This window comes from Lampris incognitus, chromosome 14 (genome assembly GCF_029633865.1).
Source record: "Lampris incognitus isolate fLamInc1 chromosome 14, fLamInc1.hap2, whole genome shotgun sequence".
Lineage (NCBI taxonomy): Eukaryota > Metazoa > Chordata > Actinopteri > Lampriformes > Lampridae > Lampris > Lampris incognitus.
The window spans coordinates 39,952,285-39,976,218 of NC_079224.1; the positions used below are offsets into that span (position 1 = coordinate 39,952,285).

Genomic DNA, 23,934 nt, shown 5'->3' on the forward strand with positions numbered 1-23,934 from the left:
ACAAGCACACTTTATTGCCATTTGCTATTCAATTCAATCCAAATAAAGTATTTGGTCATTGAATTTATAGGTCATATTTTCATTGCAAAAATCTGGTGTTATCAGGTACCGCTGCTCACATGTCCATCTGGTCATGCCTTAAATGTTAAGAGTATGAAATGGTGTTACTCTGTCCAAAATTTAGGTAAGAGCTGCGAGGTTTTCGAGCCGTTTACAGTAATGTATATCTGCACACTAAAGCACAAAGAAGTGGATGATTTGAAAGGATTAACTTTTGAGGCAAATGTGAGAAAACAGAGGTCGAGGTTATTCGTATGGTCTGGTAGGGTCCAGGGCAGCACTGGGCTGTGTACTGGGTCGAGACTGGGACGCCTCGGCCAGGCTTTCCAACTGGGCCATGAAATATTGGACGTCGTCTTTGGAACTGAGAGTCCAAGCCAGAGGCAGGTGGGCCGGGACGGCCTTACGATCTGGGAAGTAAAGACAAAACGTCATGGTAACGGGCACAAAATCTGATTGCAGCAGCGTGGCATTAGCATGCACTGGTTACGGTAAACTGAAGAGGCTGGAACTGGACTATATATATATATATATATATATCTGTTGGATGAGTGTTCTCCTGTCTGTCTATGTTCGAAGTCTGATTCAACCCACCTTGAAAGAACTGTCCATTGGGGGTCCTGGAGGCAACCCTGGATAGGGCCAGCCACACCACCGTGTCAGCCCCTTGCTCTGCGCTACGCAGCCGGTCTCCCATCATCTTGTGAAACTGAGGCAGTGACGTAGCAACAGCTGCGATAGGGAAGGGTACGAGATGTCCTTAGGGTATGGGAGAAATTAGGTGGTCTCCTGAGACACACAGACCCACAATGCAGTTCTTCCGATTCATTCCACTTGCCGCACAGTTGTTTGGCAGAGGATTGTTTTACTTTGCTTTGGTTTAATCAAAACCGTGAAAACTTGTTTTACTTACTAAATCATGATTTTTCCAATCCTAACACAATCAAATTCGGCTATGAGCTCACTCAGTTGAAGGCGACCCCCCCCTCCCCCGTTACCTGTATTGTATGTTCTGCACGTTAAAGGTTATGATGGCTAACAGAAATTAATTTGCCCATAGATGTAGCCGACTGTGTGGGCCCCGCCAGCTGGCAACCTGTCCAGGATACTTCCCTCCCCTCTGCCCAGTGCATGCTGGGATAGCCTCCAGGCCCCAGCAACACTGAATAGGAGTAAGTGGGGTATGAACAATAGATGGCTGAATATAGGCAACTCTGGCTTTCTAAAATGCTCGTCTTCAGCCTGAAAAAAACCCCTTTGAAAATATAGTCAGCCTCGTGTGAACTTCCCGAAGTGGTGTGGAGAATAACTGCAGCTGAAGTCAAAACAAAAACCAATGAGAAATGGAAAAACCGCTGCAACCCTGGTGTGTGAACATGCAACAGAACGAGGCAGTACCTGGTGTGTCAGCCCATCCCGGGTGCATCACAGAGAAGTGGATGACAGGGTTGGCTTTAGCCCATTGCTCCGTCAGCACCACCTGCTGTCTCTGATAGGGAACAACACATTGCCATAGCTTCATATTATAACCATCTTTCTCTGTGGTCTCCTCTTGTTTTGTGCCAAGATTAACATCACCGATACAAAAGCGGACCAAGTGAGAAAGACCCAGAAACCAAATTTTATTGTGCCAGCTTTGAAAGGTGGACGCCGACACGAATGTGGGGCTAACCGTTGTTATTTGAATAGTGACCTGGTCACAAATTCTGTCTGATAACATAGGGCCTCATTCATCATTCGTTTGTATTTGCAAATTTGCTCTCGCACACCCATGGAAATTCGCTCTCGATATTGTCCGACAGTCTGAAGCAAAGCCTGATGGTTGTTTGTAATTCCTTCCCCCTAACATCTATTGTCTACCTCTTGCAACGAGCCATCACCCAGGCTGGCAGTGATATCAGTGTTATCCAGCTGGTGTCTGAATTCAGGGGTTACCAGGGTTCTACACTGGTCTCTGAGACAAACTTCAGGGCTAAAAAATCCCATGGGTGTGTAAGAACAAATTTGTACATACCAACGATTGATGAGTGCGGCCCAGTATTGATTACTTTTCCCTCTCCTACCTTGTTCTGGGCATAGACAATGGTGCCGTCAAAGTAGCCCTTCTCTGACTGGAGGTTGTCAACCCCGAGTTTCTGGACCAGCATGCCTCCGGAGGACACTGTGATCTGACAGGCAGGGAAAGAAGAGATGATTTGTGCTTAGAGAATGGCCACTACACAGTGAACAAAAGTGTCATTATGCTGTTCTGTTTATACAGAGAGGCTCTGTGTGTGTGTGTGTGTGTGTGGGCATATGTGTGTATATACATACCACCCTTGGGTCACGGCTCTTCTGTAGGAGTGGTATAAGGCCCTGGGTGAGGATGTACACTCCTAAGGGGATGGAGAAAAATAGTAAAAAAAAACAAAAGTCAGCCATCACTGCAAAGGTCAAAGCCATCCTGTTCTGAGCATCAGGTGGTACACCGAAGGAAGACTGGGAGGTCTCACCCAGAGTGTTGGTAGCAAAATTCTTCTCCAGTCCCTCTGAATTCACTTCTCTCTTATTGACCATACACCCTGCATTGTTTATCTGGAACCAAAGTCAAATAAACGAATGAAAACGCAAGCCAGTAGACACGCAAATAGCTGTTATACATACGAGTATAATCGGAGTTGCGTGCTGATAAAGAGAATACTCATACTTGACCAAACGTATTTTTGATTCAGAAAGTTCAAGATATTTTGGAAGTATCTCCCGAAACCATAAACTTTAAAAGACAACTTTCTGTTAATGGATAATAGGAGATGTCCGACGCCTACCAGCACATTCAAGGAGAAATGCTCCCTCTTGAACGCCTCTGTGAATTCCCAGACCTTGCGTGTCTCTGACATGTCCACGATGTGGACGTGTACCTCCTAGAATGACAATGTGGAATAATCTTCAACATCTCATCTCGGTCTCTTTTTCCCCGATGCCGTCTTAGCAACGTGGGGACACTTAAAGGCTTATGAGCACTCAGAATATGGCATGTCTTCTTTCGAGAAGCACATACATACACACCCAGAATCAAACTCACCGTATTCCCAGACTCCCTGACCATGTCTGCCTTGGCCGCCTCAGCTTTATCTTGATTCCTACATATCATGTGGACTGTGCCACCTGGACACACAACAGACAATGAACTCATCTTTTACGTTCACATATTGATTTCAGTGCAGGACAAAGGACACAGCCACCCCCCCCACCCCACCCCCGGCATTGATTAGCATCTTCCTTGTGTACCTTTCTTTGCTATGGCCATCGCAGTTGCTTTGCCGATTCCGCTGTTGGCTCCAGTTATCATGAAGGAGCGTCCCACCACAGACACATCCAGGTCCTGGGCCAGGAAACCTTTCGAGGCAGCCTCGTATCCATCCCTGGGGACAAGTCCGTGCAGTCAGTTCCTCAGACATGCCCGCTAATCTATCTGCCACTGCAAACTTTAAACACACTGCAACAAAGTCCGTATGAACCTACACCGGTTAAGGGTTTGAGCATCTGCCATGTTTTTCTTCCTCCAAGAAAAGGGCACTTCTACAAACCACTGTGCTGTTGACTCGAGGCGCAGCCATAATGACGAAGCACTTCAGCTGTCAATGGAGCTATTGTCATGTGCAATGAAAAGGAGTGTGTGTGTGTTACTGCAAGTGCCATATAGTGATCAGCCCCTTGATATTTCTTCGGCATGCAAACTTTATGAAATGTAAAGCAACTGAATCGCTTTGCTGTCCTCTCAAAGACACCCAGTCTCAAAGAAATCCCGTTCCCACCATCATCCAAACCGCTTGTCCTGCTCTCAGGGCCGCGGGAACCAGTCAAGTAAACGTCAAGAAACCAGTCAAGTAAAAGTCAAAGAAACCAGTCAAGTAAAAGTCAAAGAAACCAGTCAAGTAAAAGTCAAAGAAACCAGTCAAGTAAAAGTCAAAGAAACCAGTCAAGTAAAAGTCAAGAAACCAGTCAAGTAAACGTCAAGAAACCAGTCAAGTAAAAGTCAAAGAAACCAGTCAAGTAAACGTCAAGAAACCAGTCAAGTAAAGTCAAAGAAACCAGTCAAGTAAAAGTCAAAGAAACCAGTCAAGTAAAAGTCAAAGAAACCAGTCAAGTAAACGTCAAGAAACCAGTCAAGTAAAAGTCAAAGAAACCAGTCAAGTAAACGTCAAGAACCAGTCAAGTAAACGTCTGTGAATGTTCTCATTCATCCGGGTCGTGGCTGTCCAAAGGAGTTGAATCAAGTGCAACTGGATTGCACTTGATTCAACTCCTTTGGACAGTAAAGTTAAAAAAAAGATGCTGATTGTGTGACAATACAACTATCTGAAATTCAAAAATCCCCGAAAACGTTTTTCCACCCAGCAGTAAAGTCAGAAACGCTATGCAGTCACAGCTGTGTAGTCTCTTACCTTGTGTAGTCACAGCTATGTAGTCTCTTACCTTGTGTAGTCACGGCTGTGTAGTCTCTTACCTTGTGTAGTCACAGCTGTGTAGTCTCTTACCTTGTGTAGTCACAGCTGTGTAGTCTCTTACCTTGTGTAGTCACGGCTGTGTAGTCTCTTACCTTGTGTAGTCACAGCTGTGTAGTCTCTTACCTTGTGTAGTCACGGCTGTGTAGTCTCTTACCTTGTGTAGTCACGGCTGTGTAGTCTCTTACCTTGTGTAGTCACGGCTGTGTAGTCTCTTACCTTGTGTAGTCTCTTACCTTGTGTAGTCACAGCTGTGTAGTCTCTTACCTTGTGTAGTCACGGCTGTGTAGTCTCTCACCTTGTGTAGTCACGGGCTGTGTAGTCTCTTACCTTGTGTAGTCTCTTACCTTGTGTAGTCACGGCTGTGTAGTCTCTTACCTTGTGTAGTCACGGCTGTGTAGTCTCTTCACTTGTGTAGTCACAGCTGTGTAGTCTCTTACCTTGTGTAGTCCTCTTACCTTGTGTAGTCACGGCTGTGTAGTCTCTTACCTTGTGTATTCGTGGATTCCTTTCAGAAACCAGACGACGTTGCGATACAGAGACATCGCCTCTCACCACAGGCGAAGCCCCCAAGAGTGCCGATTTGTACGGCTGACCGCTGTTGCAGATCACATGTGCCATTAACGCAGAAAGGGCGCTTACTGCCCCCTGCCGACGGTCGGTGGGGAACAACAAAGAGGGCACCGGCGGCGACTTATTGTCTTGAGAATTTGCCAAAGTCCACCAGGTCAGGTGTGTATCCTGGCTTTGGGGCGATTAAAGGGGAGCCCCTTCACGGGGTAAGGAACTTGATAGCTACTTATATACTCGCTACCCGAGTACGTAAGTGTGCGCTAACTCTTACGTACTCGTTTACACTCTTAAAGAAAGGCCAAAAAAATGTCCTTCTTCTTGCAAGGCCTTTCACCCTTAATGATCTCTAATGGGCACTTTGCAGCTAATATTAGTCATCTCGTTGTGTCGCCGGCGTCCGCTATCACTGTTGTGCCGTTTAGACGCCATTATCATGGGTTGTCTCGAGCCCTCTTCCTCGAGCCCTCTTTCTCCCCGCGCTTGACATTTTTGTGTTGTTAGCAGGAAAATAAACGCCGATCCGTGACCACGAAATCTACTTGGCGCTTCGCTGCTTCTGTTCCCCGTCAGTCGAGCCGGAGCGCAACTCACGTTAATGCGCTCGTATGACGTGCAACCCACTTGTAGCGCGTAGTAAGTACTGCTACAAACTACCTTACACGGCTAGTATGATGTCACTGATCATGACGATGATGATGATGATGATGTCATGTCTCTATGATGCCCGTTGGTAATTATCGAACTCATCCGGTAATTGCTGACGCTCCTTATCTCTCTTCCTTCTCTTTCGGTCGGACGCTACGATGGCGTGTTGGTGCTCTCTCGCTCCTCTCTCTCTCTCGCCTCTCTCTCTCTCTCTCGCTCTCTCTCTCTCTCTCTATTTCGCTCTCTCTCGCTCTCTCACTCTCTCTCTCTCGCTCTCTCTCTCTATTTCGCTCTCTCTCTCTCTCTCTCTCTCTCTATTTCGCTCTCGCTCTCTCTCTCTCTCTCTCTCTCTATATATATATATATTTCGCTCTCGCTCTCTCTCTCTATTTCGCTCTCTCTCGCTCTCTCTCTCTCTCTCTCTATTTCGCTCTCGCTCTCTCTCTCTATTTCGCTCTCTCTCGCGCTCTTCTTTCTCGCTCTCTCTCTCGCTGTCTGTCGCTCTCTCTCTCTCTCGCTCTCTCGCTGTCTCTCTCTCTCTCTGTCTCTCTTTCTCTCGCTCTCTCTCGCTGTCTCTCTCTCTCTCTCTCTCTCTCTCTCTCTCTGTCTCTCTCTCTCTCTTTCTCTCGCTCTCTCTCTCTCTCTCGCTCTGTCTCTCTCTCTCTCTCTCTCTCTTTCTCTCGCTCTCTCTCTCGCTGTCTCTCTCTCTCTCTCTCGCTCTCTCTCTCTCGCTCTCTCTCTCTCTCCTCTCTCTCTCTCTCTCTCTCTCTCTCTCATCTCTCTCTCTCTCTCTCTCTTCTCTCTCTCTCTCTCTCTCTCTCTCTCTCGCTCTCCGGGAGTCGCTTTGGATTTAGCGGATGAGCACATTTAAAAATGGGGGGGGGGGGGTCCTTCCTCACCTTGTCTGAAGTCCACATAGCGACCAAAGCGGCGGGCCAATGCGCGTCTTGAGAGGCGGGACGGCGCGCGCGCCGGGGGCGGGGTTTGGCAGGTTGTTCGTTGTAGTGGGACGGCAGGCGACGTCTTCGTCATGATTAGTTGACCCTGTTTTTTTTTTGAAAGCGTTTAATTATCCGTTCGTTATCGTTTAAAGCAACCGTGGCCGTGCCATAATGGTGAGTTGTGTGCTTTTGTTGTTGTTGTGTTGTGTTGTTGTGTTGTTGTGTTGTTTTTGCGTAACTTAGCGAGTTCACGGGTAAAAAAAAAAAAAGTCCGTATTTGACCAAAGCCGCTCACCTGTCGCCGGCCCGCCCGGCTAACCTGTGTTACCCGACACGGCTCGTCCATGTCGGCGCAGCCCGGCTCGTTGGGACCCGAACCGGGCTGCGCCGCGGGCCGCAGCACACCTGCTGCGGGACGGTGCCGTTTCCGCGCGTTTGGTTCCCACTTTACCTTGTGGTCCGACAGCGTTTTCACGTCGCCTCGTCGCCGCTGCAGTCAAACGAGTTCTGCCGCTTTCGCTCGCGTCCGCCCTGTTGGCGGCTTAGAGGACGATATTTGCCTGCCAGGCCGACGTCGGATCCATATCTGCGCGTTACCGAAGCGCTGCGGTGGAGGAGACTAGATAACGCGCGGCGCCGGCGCGCTTTCATCGCAGCTCTCGTGTCATCGCCGAGGCACGAGAGCTGTTCAAATGTGCTGTAACGTGCACGGATAAGTAGACCCGCGGGCCGCTGGCTCGCGGTTTCTGACCCTTTAGTCTAGCGGTTAGCGATGCCTCCCTGCGGTGCGGGCGATACGGGTTCGCGTCCCGGCCGCGGCAGTTTCCTGTGGTTGCGTTGTTCCCCCGAATTCGCTACAGTGCTTTACTTTAACTTGTTTTTGGGTCCCATTTGACTTCAGAGAAGGTGTCCTCAGTCGAGTCTGAGCTATTAAGTACATCAATCACTCCACCCCCCCCCACCACCCCACCCCCCAAAAAGACCCCCCAAACCTTTAGAATGTCCATAAATTCACACAACTGGGTCAACTGTAACGTGCAGAGTTTGCACCAACGTTTTTATTATCCTGGAGTTTCTGCTGTAAACGGGACCAAAAGGGAAGTGGTGGGACTGTAGTTCTACTTGGAGAGCTGGGGGGGAAAAAATAAGGTTTTGGAATAAATCGGTCCAACAAAGCTAGGAAACATTCTAAGCGTAAAAAAAAAATACAGCTACACTATATGTACGAAAGTATTGGGGCGCAGCTCATACTCATTGAATTCATGTGTCTCATTCAGACCCATCGCCACAGGTGTATAAAATCCAGAGGCTAGCCATGCAGGCTGCATTTACAAACATCTGTGAAAGAATGGGTCGTTCTGGAGAGCTCGGTGAATTCTGTCATAGGATGCCACCTTTGCAATAAGTCAGTTCGTGAAATCTCTCCCTGCTAGATATTCCACGGTCAGCTGTAAGTGGGAGTTATTGAAAAGTGGAAGCGTTTAGGAACACCAGCAACTCAGCCACGAAGCGACAGACCACGTAAAGCCACACAGCGGGGTCAACGAGTGCTGAGGCGCATAGTGCGTAGAAGTCGCCAACGCTCTGTTGACTCAATAACTGCAGCGTTCCAAACCTCCTCTGGCATTAACATCAGAATCAGAATCAGAATCACAGAAACGGTGCACCGGGAGCTTCGTGGAATGGGTTTCCATGGCCGAGCAGCTGCATGCAAGCCTTACGTCACCAAGCACAATGCCAAGTGTTGGATGCAGTGGTGTAAAGCACGCTGCCACTGGACTCTGGAGCAGTGGAACCGTGTTCTGTGGAGTGACGAATCACGCTTCTCTGTCTGGCAGTCTGATGGACGGGTCTGGGTTTGGCAGATGCCAGGAGAACGTTACCTGCCTGACTGCATTGTGCCAACTGTAAAGTTTGGTGGAGGAGGGATAATGGTATGAGGTTGTTGTTCAGAGGGGTTGGGCTAGGCCCCTTAGTTCCAGTGAAGGGAAATCTTAGTGCGTCAGCATACCGAGACATTTTGGACAATTCTATGCATCCAACTTTGTGGGGAACAGTTTGGGGAGGCCCTTTTCTGTTCCAGCATGACTGAGTCCCAGTGCACAAAGCAAGGTCCATTAAGACACGGTTGGGTGAGTTTGGTGTGGAAGAACTTGACTGGCCCACACAGAGCCCTGACCTCAACCCCATCGAACACCTTTGGGATGAACTAGAACGGAGATTGCGAGCCAGGTCTCTCATACAACATCAGTGCCTGACTTCACAAATGCTCTTCTGGATGAATGGGCAAAAATTCCACAGACACACTCCAAAATCTTGTGGAAAGCCTTCCCAGAAGAGTGGAAGCTGTTATAGCTGCAAAGGGGGGGGACCAACTCCATGTTAAGGTGTCTGGGATTTAGAATGGGATGTCATAAAAGCTCCTGTAGGTGTAATGCCAGGTGTCCCAATACTTGTGTACATATAGTGTATAGTCTATCTGCAGCTGCCCGGAAAGCAGGCACCGAGCAACTTTTTTTTTTTTTGTCTCCACTTGACCTTTGAAGTTTACTCTCGTAAGCCTGTTTCTTTGTCTTCTAGCTGCTAGTGTTTGGTATGTGGAGTTACATTTTAATGAACTGCAAACGATGCAAAACCACTCCTTTGACCCTCGGAGGAGGAGGGGGGGGGGATAGCCATAGAATGACCTACTCAGGCTGCTGAGGCTTTCTCTGCGTGCATTTAGGCCTGCTGGTGCATAATATGCATGTAAGTTACCCCCCTTTAGACCCCCTCTATTACCCCAATCCTGCTCCACTGAGCCTGTGGCACATCTGCTTTTGTTAGATGCGCTTCCTGCTGCTCTTCAGTCGCCAGGGGAGGCTGCGGCTGCAGAAATGGTTCACACCCATGCCGGAGAGGGAGAAGAAGAAGATATCAGGGATATGACCACCCTGGTGCTGGCACGGAAACCGCGCTCCTGCAACTTCCTCCACTGGAAAGACCTTAAAGTTGTTTACAAGAGGTGGAGTATCCCCCCCCCCCCCGCAAGCTTGATACAATTATATCTTATCATTTTATCATGGTGAAAAAAATGATACAATTTTTTAACTTGTTGAAAATGCCACACTTGCACGTAAACATCAGCTTCCCTGGCTCTTGAGCAGGGGATACTCAACTGTTTTCATGTGACAGATGGCCAGATAAGAGACACGTTATGCTCCTGACCCACATTTAATGAGATTTTTTTGTTTCCACAGATAAAGCTTTGCTGTTGTTGATTTAGCCGTCTTGTTCTGTCCAGGTCAAAATGACCCATTTCACCAACAATTGTTACCCATAAATATTGTTATGTTATTACTAATTGAGTCAGAGAGAGAAGATATAATTGGGTAGTTAATCTCCATTATTTTGGTGGAACCTTCTGAAGGACCCCCCGCGGTAGACAGTCCCCCCACAGCATGTGAATCTGCCCCCCCCCCCCCAGTGATAGTGATTAGTGTCAGATGAGGGGGCGTTTACGTGTGATGAGGTGGCGCTGAGATGTGCAGTAAGGTGGCGCTCAGAGCAGGTACCAGTATCTATTAAACCAATAGTCCTTTATTTATTGCTGTTTCGCAAGGTACGCCAGTTTGTATTTCTGCCTGGCCCTGGAGGACCAGGAAAATGAACTCTTAGCCCTGGAGATACTGCACCGCTACGTGGAGTTGCTGGACAAGTACTTCGGCAATGTATGTCATCGATTTTTTTCCCCCCCTTTCTTCCCCCGCCACCATGCATTAATCCCTACTCTGAAGCGTATGATGTGCGCTGAAACTCGTGTCGTCGATCGAAAATGCTACTCGTGTCACTGTTTGTAGATTATATCGAGTCACGGTTTGCACTAATCCCCCTTTCTGTCCCCTCAGGTGTGCGAGCTGGACATAATCTTCAACTTCGAGAAGGCTTACTTTATCTTGGATGAGTTTTCTGCTGGGAGAGAGATACAGGAAACCTCCAAACAGATAGTGGCTCACTCCATTGAAGCCTCAGACATGTTGCAGGAGGTGAGTTGCATGCACGCACACTCTCACACACACACACACACACACACATACACACACACACACATACACACACACATTTAAAAGGCTGGCTGTGTCCAGTTAACCATCTGTGGTCAGCGTCGCCTCTATGATTAATTAAAGTGTGGATGGTCCATGTGTCCTGGGTAGTGCTCTATATTTTGCAGAATGTGGTCACTTATGTAATTCATGCTTTGTTTTGTCGAACTCCATCGCAGAGGTGAGATTGTGTTTGTTTTGTGTGTCGAGTGAACATAACTGTCAGTTTTGTGCCCAAATGAACCTGATTAACAGTCGTGCTGCTGAGCCCCTGGTGCATTCTGCTGTTTTTCTGAGCTAATAGGCTTCTCTAGAAGACCCATATTAGCTGGCGCTCATTTTTATAGTTTCGCGTCTGTTCCTTTGCTCCCCTCTCTCTCTCTCTCTCTCTCTCTCTCTCCTCTCTCTCTCTCTCTCTCTCTCTCTCTCTCTTCTCTCTCTCTCTTCTCTCTCTCTCTCTCTCTCTCTCTCTGCATGTATTATTTGCGAGTGAGAGACAGATTTCCCTCAAAGCTGTTGTAGTTTTTGGCCCCGGCTAACGCTTCCTTCTACTCCTGTCGGTGGAATAGCTCTGTGTGGTACGGCATTAGACTTGGGTGTGTGCCTCTGTGCCCCCCCTCCCCCTGCCCGCCCGCCACCCTCCTCCCCCTCCCATCTGCTTTTGAGGAAGGATGACTAACACTGCGATTTTAGAGTTGCATCTGTGCGGCGCGGCCCTCCCCATTCATTTTTTGATCATTATCGCTTCAGGATGACCACAGTGAGTGGTATGAGGTGGAGCTGTTTGGATGACCTTGAATATGGACAGAAAGGTTAGAGGCTCTGCTTGTGTCGGTGTTCTCTGCACTTTGTTTAACCGCTCATGTGTAGTCGCGTGCATGGGAATATCATTTGACTCGTTTGTTTTTTTTTTTGGACGAGGACGCTACCGAGTGCATCATATTTGCTGTTTTGTCCCCTTTTATAGACCATGGAGGAGTATAGAGCAAACCGGCCTTTTAGTAGCACGGAGGAGGATGCGACGTCAGGGAAGAACACGGGGGGGGGGGGGGGGTTCTGTAACTGTTGTGGCTCGCCTTTGACGTCTGTTTTTTTTCTCTTTTTTTTTTCTGAACAGGAAGTTGAGTGTTTACTCCTAATCTGTACGAATACCCGTTACCTTAAATGTAACTTTTAGTTCGGAGCCTCGATGTTACTTCTGATTGGTGGTCTTTTCTCAAGCGAAGGAAAAGGGAAATGCTTTATGTGCTAATTTTCACATTTAATGTTGTGGTTATTGAGAATCAGGACAGTTGTAACCATGTAGATTTGCTTCATTTTTTATATTTAATCCTACGTAGCCTATGTATTGGAAGAGAAGAGGGGGGGGGGTTTCATTCCAAAAAAAAAAACCCAAAACAATCTAAGCCTATTTTATATCCAACTGCCTTAAAATCATCAGCCAACACAGAATAATAATCTGTCTGCAGACGTTCACTAAGCAATTTCATAACAAAGCCTTGTTAGGCTCATGCCAGCAAGTACTGTGTACGAAGTATCGGTGGGTTTTGTTGTTGTTTGTTTTGTTTGTTTTGTTTTTGTTTGTCGGATGCTGGTTATCTGTTTCAGCAGAAACCATTCATGAAGACTCGCCCCTCACTGTTGGTAGGATATCAGATATCCTTATTTCACATAGCTTAGCGCTGGTGGGGCCATTCATCTTTGTTATGGGTGGTTGTGTGTGTGTGTGTGTGTGTGTGTGTGTGTGTGCGCTGCGCGCGCGCGATATCACTATTTTATGAAATGTGCATATGTGATGCTGGAGCTTGTGATTAAAATATGTATTTTGCTACATACTGGTTGTTTGATGGTTGTTTTATTTTTGCACCGCGCCATGCATTTCACCGTGCTACAGGTAGCAATGCATCCTGGGAGCTGCAGCAGCAGCAGTCCGCATCATATCGATTCTGTGCAGCGTCGCTGGTTTGATTGACCAGAACACCGAAAGGTGGTTATCTTTTAATAAGGCAACACAACGCTGCAAGAGGAAAAAATAATACCGCTTATGCTTTATTCCATCTGATAATATATCACACGTTATTGAACATGTACAAAATGGTTTAAAAATGAGCATATATAGCACGACAACTGGTAGGCCAACAATACAGAGCTTTGCGGTGTGAAAGGGTTTGGAAGGCAGGCGACGGTCTGAATTCTGATCTCTTAAGCGATTCGTCATCCTCTCGTCATCAACGTACGTCATCGTCGTCATCGTCGTCGTCATAACACGAAATCTACCAACCCCGAATATATGTCGTCACGACTCGCTCGCGGGCCGGCACGCCGACGCCGGCGGTATACTGGCCGTGCCTCGGGTAATACAACTCTGTAAACTATATCACGTCCACCAGACTGCTTCTTTTCAGACGGTAGTATAAACATATTTCACGTGAGGGGGGTGTCTCGTGCGTGGCCGCGCGTCAGCCGGGTGCCCGGCCCCGGCCGCTACTCCCCGGCTACATGGGGTTCCCGCGACGGCGCCGCGCCTCCTCCTCCTCCCCCCCTCCTCCTCCTCTCCTCCCCCGCCGTCCGCGTTGTCGTCGTCGTCGGTGGTCCGCGGCGAGCCCGACGTCTTGGCAGCCGCGTCGTCCGTCGCCGGGCCTCCGCGCGGGCTCCGTGGCCGACTCGGTCTCTCTCTTGGCCACCGGGCCCTTGTCGGCGTCCGCCTGGCCGTGCAGGTAGTCCTGCAGGGCTTGCTCGTACAGCTCGTAAGGGAACTGTCTCTCTCCGCTGAGCCAGCGTGTCCCGTTTGGAGATCGTGTTCGGGTACTCGGTGAGAATTTTGGCCGCCAGGTAAGTGGTCACCTCGTCCTCCACGTCGTCGTCTTCGTCGTCCCTCGCCGCTTGTCGTTTCAGCGGCATCTTGTTGAGCTCGGACAGGAACAAGTCTCTCCGGCGGCCCGCGGGAGGGGGGATCTTCACCGGGGCGGCGGAGTTTGCGGCGGGGGGCGGGGGCGGGGGGCGCCGCGGCTCGGTCCGGGGACGAGGCGGGGCTTCGCCGGCCTCTGCATGACGGGGTACTCGTTGCTGATGGTCTCCACGCCGATGATATCCAAGAAGTCCTCTCGGTCCATGTCCTCGGGGGCGCTCTTGGCTTTCAGCGGCAGTCTTCGGCTGTAGTACCGGATGGCGGGGGGCTTGGCCGGGGAGTGTAGGCAGCGGAGGCTTGGGGGCGGCGGCGCAGCTTCCGGAACTCCTCCGTGATCAGCGTGTTGATGAGGTCCTGAGGCGGCACGTGGAGTTTCAGGGAGAGCTCCAGCAGCTCTTTGACCGCCCGGGGATCCACGATGGAGGGTCGGATGAGTTCTCTTTCTCTGCTCGGCGGTCGTGTCCCTCTTCTGTGTCTGGTCGCTCATTTCTAGGACCTTCAACAGGTAATAGTCCACCAGCTTGGTATCGTCGTCGGGCGTCCTCTTGATCCGGGCTTGCCGGCGTTGAATGTCCTCGTTGTCGGCCTCTTGTTGCTCAGAGAACTCACCCAGGCCCCGCTCGACCTCCTCGTGGCTTCTGTTGACCATCTCCTCTGCTTCCTCCTTCTCCTCCACAGGGACCCAGTCCTCCCCCCCGGTCACATCCTCATAGGCTAGATTTCGGAGGTTTAACATTTCTTCATCGTCGTCGTCATCATCGGCGTCATCGTCCCCGACGGCGCCTCTCTTTTGGCCGTTGTTGATGGCGGTGGTGGTGGGCATCCTTCCAGCTCTTCAAAGATGGAGCGCAGGTTGGCAGGCTCTGAGGGGTGTACTGCTCGTCCAGATCCTCCGTGGCCCGTTTGTAGGCGTCTCGGTTCTCCTCGTCTTCAAACATCAGCGGGTACTTCTTGTGCGGCCTGGGGAAATTGTCGTAATCTGCAGGCGCGTTCCCGCGGCTGCCGGCCTCTTTCGGGCGATGCCTGTAGGCGCGGCGGTCGCTCCGGGGCGCCGCCGCGGCGGTCTTGGCCTCTCTGCCGACCAGGTCCTGGATGTATTTGACCAGGGCCTCCAGCAGCTGCTCGGCCGACACCGCCTGCCTCTGGCCGGCAGCCGGAGGTTGGCGCTCCCCGGCGGCCTCCTGCAGGCGCGACGCCAGCTCCCACCTGCACGCGTGACCTCTCCATCTTGTCGACGTCCACGGGCCTCATTTCCCGCGCGCCGGTGCCCTGCTTCAGGTTCTCGATGTACTCCAGGGCCTTTTGCATGTCGGAGCTGGACGGGTAAGCGGCCAGGGGGGCTTCGCTCTCCCCGCCCGGAGCCTGTGGTAGCGGGGGAGAGACGCAGCCCGCACGGCACATGCGCGGAGCAGAAGGAAGGCAAGCAGGACGGCGGCTCCTCCCGTGGCAACTTGAGGTGGTAATGCAGCATTGTAGGCTATTTACCTGCGGACGCAGAGAGCGAGCGTGAGACGTTATTGTGGCTTCGCAAGGGACAATAAACATTTAGCAGATGAAACACCGGAGCAAACACCGATAGGCTGTGCGGGAGGATTTGGTTTACAAAGCAAACAAGCAACTAAAAAAAAGAAAGGTAAGAAAAGAAACAACCCAAATAGCGCCTGCCTGATGACTACCGTTATAAGCGTGTTGGAGTCGGCGGCCTATCAGCGGCCGCGCTTTTGCACACTGGAGACGCTGTGCGGCCGAGCAACGGAGCGGCAGCGTCTCGGCGCATCTTGCGTCTCCGGGATGAGTCACTCCCCTGCTTGTTGTCACGGGCAACCACAGCATCCGATTCCCATCTCACGACCGTAGCAAAAAAAAAAAAATCACGAGAGATCCTCGCGATTCGAATTAGTTTAACGAACCACCCCCCCTCCAAAAAAAAAAAATACCCCCTGTGGTAATTACTCTCTCATCACGTGCACGACGGTCCGAACAAACAGAAATCCTCGCGCTTTGATTCGCCATCGCGGCGAATTCGATACCGGATACCGAAGAAGGATGCCCCCGTCCCGAAACGCCCCGCGTGCCGGTCGTCTCTGGACGTTTCGGGGTGGGGGGTTCCTCTCTCTCTGAGCGGCTTTTGACGACTTACCTTTGGCAACGAAGCTTGAACAGCAGCGAGGGTGTGTGTGTGTGCGCGCGCGCGCGTGTCCCGTCTGCAGCGCCGCTGTTCCGCTCGTGTTTTACAGCACTCGACAGCTCCCCCCGCGTTATATGAGGCGACACCTGACCGCCGCGTCATCACAGCGGAGAACGGTATGAATTTACCACCCGAGACCCCCCCCCCCTCCTCCCCCGCTCCCCTCCCCTCCCCCCTCCCCCCCGGTGTTATAAATAGCTTTCGATGCCGTCTATCGCTCAGCAACAGTTTTGTACATTGACTGAAACTATCCCACCCCCCACCCCCACCCCCCTTCAATTTGGCCCTGCTGGAGATTTTGGAGGGTCGTGGCACGATGTGGTCTGGTTTATCTATACAGCACCTTTAAACCGACAGCCGACGGCGACCAAGTGCTGCACGCTGTAAAATTAGTGAGCGAGCGACGAGCTCGTGCACTGGGTCACAACACAAGACCGCACATAAGGGACACAGTGGACAGAGACAACATAAGGAGACACAGTGGACAAGACGACACATAAGGGACACAGTGGACAAGACGACACATAAGGGACACAGTGGACAAGACGACACATAAGGACACAGTGGACAAGACGACACATAAGGGACACAGTGGACAAGACGACACATAAGGGACACAGTGGACAAGACGACACGTAAGGGACACAGTGGACAAGACTGCACATAAGGGACAGTGGACAAGACGACACGTAAGGGACACAGTGGACAAGACGACACATAAGGGACACTGGACAAGACCGCACATAAGGGACACAGTGGACAAGACGACACATAAGGGGCACAGTGGACAAGACGACACGTAAGGGACACAGTGGACAAGACTGCACATAAGGGACAGTGAGACAAGACGACACATAAGGGGACACAGTGGACAAGACCGCACATAAGGGACACAGTGGACAAGACTGCACATAAGGGGACACAGTGGACAAGACCGCACATAAGGGACACAGTGGACAAGACGACACATAAGGGACACAGTGGACAAGACGACACATAAGGGACACAGTGGACAAGACGACACATAAGGGACACAGTGGACAAGACGACACATAAGGGACACAGTGGACAAGACGACACATGAGGGGACACAGTGGACAAGACGACACATAAGGGACACAGTGGACAAGACGACACATAAGGGACACAGTGGACAAGACGACACATGAGGGACACAGTGGACAAGACGACACATAAGGGACACAGTGGACAAGGACTACACATAAGGGACACAGTGGACAAGACTGCACATAAGGGACGAGCTAAGACGTCAGGCAGACTCGGGTGCGAGCTTGGAGTGGGATCTGAAAGTATGGGAGGTGGGGACAGACTGAGAGGTCTAACATAGATTAAGTAGCATATCCTATATAAGACCAACAGCTACACCGCCTGCAGGACCCCCGTTTCCTTGTTTGTGGTGCGTGATGAGGATGGACGTTGTGAGACAGTACCAGTGATGTCACAGGGCGTGCACGTTGCGTGCAAACGAGGCAGTTGTACGTTTTCCATCTGAACTAGTTCTCAAAACAAACAAACAGACAACAACAACAACAACAACATCACGTAATTCGCCGTCAGCCTTGCTTGCGTTCCAGCCCGCGTGCATCCAGCGGTGGCGGCGGGTGAAGGGTTAACGCCTCCGGCGATGACTCACGCGCTGAAATCCACCGCGGAGCCCGTGTCGCAGTTCAACCCCGTGACCGCCGAGACCTGCCGAGCGCCACGTGGGCTGGCGGGCCACTATGAAAACGGGACGAAACCACGCAGGGGTCCTGACACGCGCACACGCACGGTCCCCTGCTGAGCGCTGATTAGAGGTTATCACTGATGAGATCAAAGCCCTGTTTAGTCTCTCTATGACGTCCAATCCGCGACCGCCGCGTGCATGGCTCGTATTAGAATGTGTAAAAAAGGATGTGGTCTACTAGAAGAACCCCCGCTACAATGTAGCGGTTTGGTTCTCCACCCGTCTAAAACCTCCCTCCTCTTCATCCTGCCAGCTAACCGCCTTCCCCCTGCCCCTAAACCCCCCTCCCCCACTCCAACTCCCTCCCCCCAAATGCTCAGAATCATCTGAAATGACGAGAAAATTGGTTTTTAGCCATTTTTAGAAAAATGCATAATTTGCATAATTATGCATAATTATGCATAATTTTATTTTTCTGGCATTTTTCCCCTTACTCTCTGAGACAATACATACCACCTCCAAAAAGAATTAGGATCATAAATGCTTTAGTTTTCGGTCCTGCTATCTACACTAACTAACACACACACACACACACACTAACACCACACACACACACACATTCCGAAAATATATGAGTATATATATATATATATATATATATATATATATATATATATATATATATATATATATATATATATATATATAAGAAACTGCAGCGATGTTTGTTGTGTTTTGCCAGAGACATTCAGCAAGTGCTGTAAGATCCGGTTCAGATAAGGTTCAGCTGTGTGTGACAAGAGGAAGCCGGTGCCCGGTCCAGGTGTCAGAACGGTCCAAAAGACGGTCCAAAAGACGGTCTTTAGGACGGCTTGTAAGGAGGAAGAAGTTGTTGAGAAAACCTTCGCATTCGTCGTCGGTGTTGAAACGACTCGGTAATCTTTAGAGCGAGCCCACTCATGCGCAGGAATACTTCAGGCGAGGCCGTTTCTGGTTCCTGTCCTTTGTTACATGTTGCTTTTCCTGTGAGATGACTCAATGCCGACTTTCCACAAGCCCACCAAGTGAGTGGTGGCTTTAGCTGAGACCAGGGTCACTCGGTGCCTTCAGAAAGCCCATATCCATAAGTACGCCTCTGTTCAACCCAACAGCACCCCGGATAGCATCCGGATGTGGGCCACTTCAGGCAATGATGCGGCACCGGTGGCCTTCTTGAGGCCCTGACAAAATGGATGTGAGCCGGAAGTGGCCCACATGTATAACAGCAAATATGCCCAAATATGCCAAATCAGATGTGGGCCTTTTGTGGCGAAGATGCGGCGCTCATGTAGCAACATGTGGTCTGGATGTGACCCTGAAGTGGCCCGTGTGGTGAATGGTGAATATGGCCCAAATATCTCAAAACAAATATGGGCCACCTTTGGCAAATATGTGGCACATGTGGCATTGCTATGGCTTGGTTCTGGTCCAGATCTGGAAAACGGGAGCGGACCGCCCAAGTGCCATCATTCCACGCGGTATGTGGGCCGGATGAAGTGCCGGGTGTGGGACGGGTCCGGGCCACAGCAAATTTGCTCTCTGGGACTCATTGGCGTCCCGTCCTATGTAACGTCCTGTGTGCTGCCCATCTAAACACAGAGAGCCTCTAGATATCAACAGATACACACTTTGTTGTTCCCTTGTGCGCCTTCGCCTCCTTGACTCCTTTGTGAGTGTGTTTTTTGAGCATGTGCATATATGTGTGTGTGTGTGTGTGTGTCGGCAGAGAGAAGGATGGGGAAAGAAAGAAAGAGAGCGAGGGGGTGGGCAAGAGAAAGAGAGAGAGGAGGGGGTGTTTGAGAGGACACCACGAGCATCGTTAGTCTTGACGTCACATCAGCCCATTGATAAAAAAAAAATGGCCTCCACTGCGGTGGGCATCAATGAATCCAGAGATCGTGACAGCAACCACGTTGTAGCACAGGCCCCCGCCCACAGAAACGATTGGGCCGCTGAAAAAAGATCTAGTGACCCCCCCTCCCCCCTCCGCAGATCTGCTTCGCTCATTTCAGCGCATGCGCGCCGTCTCTCCTACTAAAGACATGTGCACGTAAACCGAGAGAGACTTACTCAGACATGAAGGCTGCATAGACACACACACCACACACACACACACACACACAACACGCCATAATAGAACTCGTTGACACACTTAAAACGCACCGAGGGTCAACAAAGACCTGCTACACCCCCACCACCCATTTCCAGTAGTAGAACAATGTCTTACCCTTCGGCTTCATCGGTGCCTCTCATACAGCCGTCTTCCTCGTCTTGCTGGACGCAGGAGGCTTTATAACGTCTTTACAGTCCATCTGTTTAGCCAGCTCAACGGCAAGCACTGCCATTATCATTGCTTATATTTAGGATGAACATGATTATTGCTGGCCTCCATGCCGTCCCCCCCCCCCCCCATACCCCTCCAGTGGCCGGGCTACCAGAAAGCCCCCCCCCCTCCCCATGGGTGGACCTGCTGTAGTGGTAATAATAATAATAATAATAGTCATCATTGCATTTATATGGCGCTTTTCTAGACACCCAAAGCACTTCATATTGAAGGGGGTATCTCAGTTCAACCACCACCAACGTGTAGCACCCACCTGGGTGGTGCACGGCAGCCATTTTGCTCCAGAACGCTCGCCACACATCAGCTTGAGGTGGAGAGGGAGCAATCATGGAGCCAGTTACACAGGGGGATGATTAGTTGGCCAGATGGAGAGCCAGGGTTGGGAATTTCGCCAGGGACACCGGGGAACCCCCCCCCCTACTCTTTGGGATAAGTGCCATGGGGTCTTTAATGACCACAGTGAGTCAGGACCTCGGTGTAACGTCTCATCTGAAGGACGCCATCTCCTACAGCGCAGTGTCCCCGTCACTGCACGGGGGCATTGGGATTTGGTATTTGTTGTTTTTTATTAGGACCGGCGAGAAGACCGCCCCCTACTGGCCCGCCAACACCACTCCCGGCAGCAACTCGGTATTCCCGGGAGGTCTCCTATCCAAGTGGTAGCCAAGCCCACACCTGCTTAGCTTCCGCCATTTGGCAGAGCCAGGGTCCACGTTGGTATGGTAGCATCGGTCATACTATCACCTACAGTATTACTCACACCCGTATCCTCCTCTGGAAGAAGATGCCCCACCGGGGCATCCTCATCTTCTGCATTTAATCCTGTGATTAAGCGGGCGAGTCCGCCGGCAGCTACACGAGGACGCTTTCCAGCCTCCGGTGAATCGAGTGGTCGGGACACTGGCTGAAACGTGGACACTGATATATATATAGGAATCAACAGGCGACGGGGCCGTCGGTCGGGCTCAAGTCGTGTTGCCTGACAGACGGCCCGGCGTTCAGGCCCGTGACGTCCCTCGCTGTGTGGGTGTCTCTGTGTCGACCCCCCTGGCTCACAAGCACGCAGCGGCGCCACAATTACAAACGCGTGCATGCGTCAGTGGGTGAAACAACGCCACACGAGTGCTACACTATTGTATTTGCCCTCAACTGCAGTCTGCTAAAAATACCCTGTCATGTGGCTGCTGTGACGTGTGAGCATGGTTTTTTTTATCTTTCTGTGTGTGTGTGTGTGTGTGTGTGTGTGTGTTATCAGCATGACATTTCAGCTGAAAACAAACAGGGACTTGGGGAGGATTTTTCCGGAGCTGATGTCATCGATACACTAATGATGTCAGTCCAGCAGGGCATTGCGGTGTCGTGTCGGTGGGACTGTACGGTACACTGGCAGCGCTACTGCAGCGTTGCATCTATCGTGAACGGTATTCGCGGCCGTCTGTATCGTTGACAAACCCCGCGTGTGTCATAATGTTGCCAGACAGCAGGACGGTGGGAATTCTCACAGTTCCTCCACCCGGGGATTGATTTTCCATCCCTGTTGAAGCGTCCTCGAGGAAGATGATGCTATGCACACCTTCCTCCATCAGTGCCTCTGCTGGGCTACTGACGCGGCCTGTCACCTCGGGTACAATGCATATATATAACTGCAAAAAGTAAGGAAATGTGTGTTTGGTAGATGATTTCTTTGTTGTAACAATGCTTCTTGGCAATAAATCTTCTGTCAGGGGCAGCTGATTGGCAGAACCTGAGGGGACCAGAAGCTCAAAACAAGAGTCAACAGCAACAGCAAAATAAGCTGTTTGGCATTGGCAGAGAAGATTTGGCGAAATATTCATGGGCGCAACCCCACATACTCAGCTCTGCTGCTCATCCCACAAATGCATGTTCCTTACACATGTGGCGCCATTTAAAGGGAAATAAACAGGCTTTCCAACGGTACAAGATTTATTGCAAGAAGCATTGTTACAACACAGAAATAATCTACCAAACACAAACGTCCTTACTTTTTGTGCTAAGTATATATATATATATATATATATATATATAGAGAGAGAGAGAGAGGAGAGAGATGAGAGAGAGAGAGAGAGAGAGAGGAGAGAGAGAGAGAGAGAGAGAGAGAGAGTGGAGGAGGAGGAGGAGGAGGAGGAAGAAGAAGAGGAGGTATCATGGAAGATCAAGCCCCTCCATGGGGACGTACCATCGACAGATAGAAGACGTGGCTGATACTGAGAAATCCTACCAGTGGCTACGAAAGGCTGGACTGAAGGACAGCACAGAGGCTCTGATCATAGCGGCACAAGAACAGCCACTCAGGACCAGATTGGCTGAGGCAGGGGGTCTACCACACCAGACCAGACCCAAGATGCAGGCTGTACAGAGACGCCCCTGAGACAGTCCAGCACTTAGTAGCAGGGTATGACCATGCTACCAATACTGCTAGCTGGGAGAGCATACACTGAAAGGCCCAACCAAGTGGCTGGGACAGTGCACAGGAACATCTGTACTGAATACAGACTGGAAGTCCCCAAGTCCAAATGGGAGACACCTCCAAAGGTGGCTGAGAATGGCAGAGCTAAGATCCTGTTGGACTTCAAGTTCCAGACTGACAAGCAGGTGCTGGCTAACCAACCAGACACCGTGGTGGTCGACGAGGAACAGAAGACAGCGGTAGTGATCGATGTAGCGATCCTGAGCGACGGCAACATCAGGAAGACAGAGCATGAGAAGCTAGAGAAACACCAAGGGCTGAGGGAAGAACTAGACCCGATGTGGAAGGTGAAATCCACAGGAGTCCCAGTGGTAATAGGAGCACTAGGGGCTGTGACCCCCAGACTGGGAGAGGGGCTCCAGCAGGTTCCAGGAACAACATCTGAGGTCTCTGTCCAGAAGAGTGGGGTCCTAGGAACAGCTAAGATACTGCACAGGACCCTCAAACTACCAGGCCTCTGGTAGAGGACCCGAGATTGAGGAAGACACACACCACCCAGAAAAGGTGAGGAAGATTATTTTTTTAATATATGCATGTGAGGGTTAAGGCAGGAGGATCTGCAGCTGCTGTTCATATTTTCAGTGCAGTGTTTTGGTTGTGAATTCTACTGTGAATAAGATTCATGTTTTTCCGTTGAATAACATTTAATGCTGCATGTAAACGTGTGTTTGTGCTCCCATCTGCCCGTCCGTCGTCCGTCCGTCTACTTGTTTACGGTGCGCTGCGTCCTTGTTTCGTATTCTCTGTGATGGAGCAGGCGGTTACAAATCCAATCCCCGGCTGGTCTCTGGTGGCGGAGGATTGGCTGGCTGAGTCTGTGATGCCTCTCCGGGGCCTTCTGTGCTCATCATCTCGTGCAGGCGTTGGAAACGATAGAAACGACTCGGAGTCCCGCTGCTCTGTATCGCTAGGCAGGCTGTAAATCATACTGCCGCTTTCGGAGGGGCCTCGCCGCCTTTGAGGCGCCGGAGGGGTGCACCTCAGAAAGCATTCAAAACGGGGGAAATTACAGACCTTCTCTTCCATCCCTTCTCCATTTACCGGTGCCCCCCTATCTATAATGCTCTCTCCTCTCTCTCTCTCTCTCTCTCTCTCTCTCTCTCTCTCTCTCTCTCTCTCTCTCTCTCGCAGCGTGTGAATATTACAGCGGGGGGAGGGGGGGGGTGTTTAAGAATTAAGAAATTGGTGATTAAGAAAAGTAATCGGTGTCACTCCTTCATTGTCTCCCCTTTTCGTGTTTTCATTCCTCTGTTTATCTGCATGCATAAACTTGGTCCTTTATTCGTCTGGTCATCTATCTTTCTATCTATCCATATATCTGTCTGTCTGTCTGTCTGTCTATCTGTCTATCTATTTTTCTATCCATCTATCTATCTGTTTATCTATCTATCTATCTATCTATCTATCTATCTATCTATCTATCTATCTATCTATCTATCTATCTATCTATCTATCTATCTATCTATCTATCTGTCTGTCTGTCTGTCTGTCTGTC

The 23,934-nt window shown here is 50.4% G+C and overlaps 2 protein-coding genes and 1 pseudogene across 2 annotated transcripts; 1 reads left to right on the top strand and 2 right to left on the bottom strand.

The window, feature by feature from the left end:
- Nucleotides 1–15: 15 nt before the first annotated feature.
- Nucleotides 16–5,115, bottom strand: LOC130123959 (dehydrogenase/reductase SDR family member 12-like). Its single transcript, XM_056293295.1, has 10 exons — nucleotides 5,034–5,115; nucleotides 3,328–3,461; nucleotides 3,122–3,204; nucleotides 2,865–2,960; nucleotides 2,553–2,634; nucleotides 2,374–2,435; nucleotides 2,124–2,228; nucleotides 1,459–1,549; nucleotides 655–792; nucleotides 16–470 (listed from the first exon to the last, which is right to left on the bottom strand). The coding sequence occupies exons 1-10, from the start codon at nucleotides 5,087–5,089 to the stop codon at nucleotides 307–309; spliced, it is 1,011 nt and encodes a 336-aa protein (XP_056149270.1). The 5' UTR covers nucleotides 5,090–5,115; the 3' UTR covers nucleotides 16–306.
- Nucleotides 5,116–9,529: 4,414 nt separating this feature from the next.
- On the top strand, nucleotides 9,530–12,528 carry LOC130123974 (AP-1 complex subunit sigma-2-like). The gene is given in 6 exon segments (XM_056293321.1): nucleotides 9,530–9,614; nucleotides 9,617–9,707; nucleotides 10,305–10,413; nucleotides 10,591–10,728; nucleotides 11,536–11,597; nucleotides 11,753–12,528. Coding segments are annotated over 5 exon segments (465 nt in total). The 3' UTR covers nucleotides 11,578–11,597; nucleotides 11,753–12,528.
- Nucleotides 12,529–13,280: 752 nt separating this feature from the next.
- Nucleotides 13,281–15,164, bottom strand: LOC130124451 (secretogranin-2b-like; annotated as a pseudogene).
- Nucleotides 15,165–23,934: the final 8,770 nt, after the last annotated feature.